This window comes from Echinops telfairi, unplaced genomic scaffold (genome assembly GCF_000313985.2).
Source record: "Echinops telfairi isolate 266 unplaced genomic scaffold, ASM31398v2 ScPeMD7_655;HRSCAF=1070, whole genome shotgun sequence".
In the NCBI taxonomy this organism is placed as follows: Eukaryota; Metazoa; Chordata; class Mammalia; order Afrosoricida; family Tenrecidae; genus Echinops; species Echinops telfairi.
The window spans coordinates 17,254,644-17,260,343 of NW_022104553.1; the positions used below are offsets into that span (position 1 = coordinate 17,254,644).

The window sequence follows — 5,700 nt, forward strand, 5'->3', positions numbered from 1 at the left end:
GAGGGAGGGGTGACTCGAGATACCTGGAAGGATAAAGGTGAGGAGGCTGTCACATGGATGCAAACAGCGAGAAATAAGGAGTGGCGACAGAGGAGTGGGAGCTGGCGATACGACAGCATTGTTTGGACATTTCCAGGACGTCTGTCCCGCAGGGCGATGACCACACCGGCAGGATCTGGCACAGGCTTCGGTTCCGTGTCCTGGTGGGGTCTGTCCCCGGCTCTGGACCTGCAGGCTGAGAGTGAGTTGTCCACCACCATCCCCTCGGTCTCCTGTGAGCCTACAAATCCCAGGATGCTCTGGTACAGCACCTGCGTTCACAGCTGTGGCAATCGGCGCAGTGCCTTAAGGGAGTTGTAGTCCCAGAGGCCATAGAACACCTAGAGAGGGACGGCAGTGGGGCGACCAGGGGGGGCGTCTAACATTCTAATCCTCCAACGGCAGAGGACGCTCCCATAATAGGTTGAGCTGTCTTATGTGCGGACTACTTTTCCCAGAAGGCTTAGAGGCACAACTCCCTTTAAAAATCGAAAAAAAATGGTGCAAGCCCTGCTGGGATTTGTAGTCCATCGGTCTGGCGTGGGGAAGGGTTGTGTGGCTGCTGCAGGGAATGCGCTGGTGGCCACTAACTCCAGCCTGGCTCTCGCCTTACCAGGTCCTCTGGTGGAGCTAGACTCGCAAGAAGTAACAGAGCACGGGGTACCTGAGCTCGATGTCTTACTGCTGGGCTCTGTGGATGGGCGGCACCTGCTGCGGACCCTGGCCCGGGCTGCACACTGGCCCCCCAGGAAGCTCAATGTGAGCAGGGATTGTGGAAGGAGGGAGGAGGGAGATTCAAATGGAAGGCTGGATTCCAGGGTCCTTGCAGGAGGAGATGGGCGGAGATCTAAAACCTGATCCAAGCAGGGAGGAGGAGTTGGAGCCTGCTGCACCCTAGCCACTACAGGGGCTGAGGTTTGGTGTTCCTGGGTTCCAGAGGGAGGAAGGGAGCTCCTCGGGGTGCACATGGCTAATACACTCTGCTCACTGAAAGGATGCAAGTTTGAATTCACTCGGGTGTGTCGGAAGAAAGGTCTGGCCATCCAGTTCCAGAAAATCAGCCATTGAAATCACCCGGGGTCATCATGACTGAATCAACTTGATGGCAAATACTTAGCAGGAAGAACATCGGGATCTTGTCTCTTCCAGATAGGGCAGTAGAGGCTTGGAGCCCAGGACCCTGTGTTCTGGGGGGTGGGGTCGGGTGGGGGGCCGGCTGTACAGGACTCCTAGGTCCTGTGGGAGGAAGGGGCTGAGACCAAATCTGCTAGGGACTTAGGGGTAGTGGGGTGGGGCTGGGGGTGTCTCTCCAAATCAGGCTTCCCTGTCCATCCCTCCAGTTCCACGTGCTGGAGAATAACTTGGAAGCGGTGGCCCGGCACCTGCTGCTCTTCAGCCTAGCCCTAGAAGAACCCGAGAAGATGGGGCTGCAAGGTCAGGCTCAAGGATGCAGGCCTTCTGGCCCCCAGGCTCTCTCATGCCCTGCGGGACCCTGGCATTTCAAAGATGCAATGCCCTGAGAGTCCTCTCCCGCTGCTTCATCACCTGCTCACTCGTTTGGGGGGTGCTTTTAGAGCTGCTTCTTGTCCCATCGGTACAGCGGTGTCACTAGGGTTGCTGCCACTCAGTGAGCTGAGTGTCACCCTTGCCCGCGGGCCTCCTTCCATACCATATCACACGGGATCGTCCGTGACGTTTATTCTCCATTTCTATCGTAGAGTGACATACTAAATACAGTTGGAGATTGTTTTACTGCGATAGTTGTCAGTGTTTTCCAAAGCAAACGATACTACCCCTCTCTCTGTGTGTCTGTTGGGGGACGGGGGGTGGGAGTGTCCACTGGAAGGATCTGAAAAACCAACCCGCTGAGTCGATGCTGACTCATAGCAACCCACAGGCCAGGTAGACTGTCCCTGTGAGTTTCTGAGACTAACTGTTTACGGGAGTAGAAAGTCCTGTCTTTCTCCCACGGAGCGACTAGTGGTTTCAAACTGCTGACCTTGTGGATCGAAGCCCAATGTGCTACAAGAGCAGCTACTTATACTCTATCCTGGATGATGGGTTAGAGTACAAACGTTTTTACTTGTGTATGTTTTTTTGTTTCCTTTATCTTTCTCAAAAGGCAGTGATAGGCCAAATATGTGTGGGAATCTATGGATGGCATGAACACTAAAAACAAAATGAGTGTGTAAAATATGTCCAGGCTGAACTCCGACCTTATTAGTCACTGCAGGGAAGCTTTATATTATTATTATTATTATTCTCCTTTCCCTTTACTGCTTAAGTCTTTTTTTTTAAGTTACTGACATACGTTCCTAAATATTGATGGCACAAGACTGTACCATAAACCCGACCAAATCAGTGATTATAAAAACCATCAGCAACAAGACCACAGAGAGGGCTTTTGGCAAATGCAGAGGAAACCACCTGATTCGAGGCTTCCTTGCTCTTGGGTAATAATAACTCTGTCCGCAGCGCATCCACCACTGCCATCTAGTGGCTTCCGACTAGTGGCGAACCTGTATAAAGGTTCTAAGCTGTCGATCTTTAAGGGAGCCCACAGCTTCCATTTCCTGCCACAGAACTGCTGGCGTCTTTGAACCATGGGTCTTGCAGTTACCAGTGCAACATCCATTTAACAGCGCCCCTGGGATTCTGGGGTTCGTTAAAACCAAAGAAAGAAAGTCAGTCATTGAGTCAATTCTGATTTATAGTGACCCCATAGGACAGAGTTAAACTGCCCCTGTGGTTTCGGAGACTCTAACTTTAAAAAAAAAAACACTTTCATTGGCGCCTCTTACAGCTCTTATCACAATCCATTCATTTATCCATTGTGTCCAGCACATTTGTACATATGTTGCCATCATCGTTTTCAAAGCATTTTCTTTCTACTGGAGCCCTTGATATCAGCTCATTTTTTCCCTCCCTCTCGGGCTTTCCCTCCCTCATGAATCCTTGATAAACCAGAACATGTACCCTGCTACAGATAAGAGCCCAAAACACAGGGAGTCCAGGACAGATAAACCCCTCAGGACCAATCATGAGAACAGAGCTACCAGGCGGGGTGGGGGAAGGGGAAAGTGTGGGGAGAAAGGGGAAATCGATCAGAAGGATCTACATTTATAATCCCTTCCCGGGGGACAAACAACAGAAAAGTGGGTGAAGGGAGACCGTGGACGGTGTAAGATAGGAAAATAATAATTTATAATTTATCATGCACTGTAACTCTTTAGAAGAGAAGAAAGCCTTATCTTTCTCCTGTGGAGGGCTAATGGTGAAAAGGTTTATAAAGCCAATTAGCAGAGTTTCAGCCCTCTGGGTGTATTGATATACTACATGTGAGCTGGGTTCATGAGCGATGTCTTTTGTTCCTATAACACTTCATAGGGATTGTTGTCAGTTCCAACTGGTAGCAACAACAGGATGCGCCGCCCGCTCCAGTGGTGCCCTCACCATTGCTCCTCTGTCTGAGCCCATTTTTTGCAGCCACCCTGTGGTCCATCTCTTTGAGAGCCTTCCTCTTTTTCTCTGCCCCCCTATTTTACCAGCCATGATGTCCTTCTCCCGGGACTGGCCTCTCGTGACCACATGCCTAAAGGACAAAAACCTCACCACCCTCTCTTTAAGGAGCATCCTGGCTGGACTTGGTCCAAGACAGATTTGGCAGTCCCAGCACCATCCTTCAAATGCACTTCTTTTGGTCTAACTCTCACATACATATGAGGCGGCTGAAAAACCCACGGCTTGGGCCAGGTGCTCCTTAGATGACAGATGTTTTATCATTATTTTATTCATTCATTCCTTTATCCATCCATTTATTTATCTATCTATCTATTTATTGGAAAGTCGTCTGGGTGGTGCAGTGGTCAAAGCGCTCACCTGCTAACCCAAAAGGTATGCTCTCTGATGAAGTAAAGACCTGGGGGACCCGTTCCGCCTCAAGGTACCAGCCTAGGAATCCTTCCTCTGTTCTATTGGAAAGGACTCCGCGCGCTTGTGAATTTGGTTGGCTGGTTGGGTTTCAGGATAACTCTTCAATGGTGGCGGAGTGGGTTACCAGTGGACAACTGACGGCAAGGTCAGCAGTTCAAAACTACCAGCTGTTCTGGGGAGAAAGATGAGGCTTTCTATGCCCAAGATGAAGCTTTCTATGCCCGGACAGAGTTAACAGTCCCCGGTAGGTAGGTGGTTAAAAACAAATACAAGAAACGGATGATGGTGATGGTTGCACGGCTATTGCTAAAATGATCAGCCTATTGAATTATATGCCAACAAAGCAGTTTAAATTTTTTTTTAAGTTTGCAGTCTCGGAAACCCCAGGAGAGGATCTACTCTGTGCTATCGGTCGCTGAATTGACTTGAGGTGGCGGTGGTGGGTTTTTGTTGTTTTCTATTGAGTTTATTCAATGGTATCCATATACAATCGATGAATAGGTACTGGAGAGGAGACTCGCCCACGCCGGTCTGATCTGGGGCTCCCCGCCCTCTTATTTTGCACCCCTCCCCGCCACGCAGAGAGGAGTGAGACCTTCCTGGAGGTGTGGGGCAACGCGCTCCTGCGCGCCCCGGTGGCCGTCTACGTCCGCGCCCAGGCCGAGCGCCTGGCCAACCTGGTCCCCGAGCCCGACCGCCTGGCTGAGCAGCTGCCCTGGTTGGGCCTCAGCGCCCTCAAGGTCGGTGCTGTCTCCCCACCCCCACCCCGACCCCCTACTCCCCGGAGCAGGGCGCAGCGGGCCTAGCGGGTGGGTGGTGATGGAGCGGGCCCTGCCTGCAGTGCCAGCCTCCCTCCGGGCTTCGCTTTCCCGCGGTGGCATCTGCGGCCGGAGGCTGACTTCTGCCCTCGGAGCCTCGGCTTCTTCATCTGGGCAGCGGGGGAGCGCCTGCCCGGCTCACAACGGATGGGGAGGCCGAAGCGAAGGAGGCAGTTCTTGCTCCATCCCGGGCCCCGGGCCCTGTCTGCTGCAGTTCCGTGAGAGGGACGCTCTGGAGGCTGCGCTGCGCTTCTGGGCAGGCGAGGAGAAGGGACCCCAGGCCTTCCCCATGAGCCGCCTCTGGGACTCGCGGGTGCGCCATTACCTGGGCTCCCGCTACGACGCCCGCCGCGGCGTCAGCGACTGGGACCTGCACATGAAGCTGCACGACCGCGGGGTGAGGGCAACGGGACCCCAATCTGAGGGCGGAGGGCTGGGGGTCAGGACTCCTGGTCTGAGCGTGGGGCGCGGGTCAGGCCTCCAGGGTCTCGTCTCTGGGAGGATGGGCTGAGTCCCACATGCCTGGTTCATTGAGGCCTCCCTTCCCCCGCTTCGTCCCCCACCCCAGGCGCGGGTCATCCACACCCGGGAGTTCCGGCGTTGGAGGGACACTGGTGTTGCCTTTGAGCTCAGAGACTCCAGCTCCTACCACGTGCCCAACCGGACCCTGGCATCCGGGCGCCTTCTGAGCCACGTGGGTGCACACCCCTGCCCTGGCCCGCTGCCTCTCCTCCAACCCCCGGCCTCATGCGCCTCCCCTTTTCCCTGCTTTCCCAGCGTGGGGAGCGGGTAGCGGCACGCGGGTACTGGGGAGACATCGCCACGGGGCCCTTCGTGGCCTTCGGCATCGAAGCAGATGACTCGAGCCTCCTGCAGACCAGTAACGGGCAGCCAGTCAAGGTGGGAGATG

General features: G+C 54.1%; 1 protein-coding gene across 1 annotated transcript in view; it reads left to right on the plus strand.

Annotated features, from left to right (window-relative positions):
• Positions 1 to 142: 142 nt before the first annotated feature.
• The window catches only part of DNAAF3 (dynein axonemal assembly factor 3), a 7,327-nt gene continuing 1,769 nt past the window's right edge, over positions 143 to 5,700 (plus strand). Inside the window, exons 1-7 of the mRNA XM_013008001.3 lie at positions 143 to 241; positions 656 to 798; positions 1,380 to 1,473; positions 4,555 to 4,712; positions 5,005 to 5,187; positions 5,359 to 5,484; positions 5,568 to 5,690. Of these exons, the coding sequence (XP_012863455.3) occupies positions 157 to 241; positions 656 to 798; positions 1,380 to 1,473; positions 4,555 to 4,712; positions 5,005 to 5,187; positions 5,359 to 5,484; positions 5,568 to 5,690 (912 nt within the window). The 5' untranslated portion in view covers positions 143 to 156. The remainder of the gene's footprint in view (positions 242 to 655; positions 799 to 1,379; positions 1,474 to 4,554; positions 4,713 to 5,004; positions 5,188 to 5,358; positions 5,485 to 5,567; positions 5,691 to 5,700) is intronic.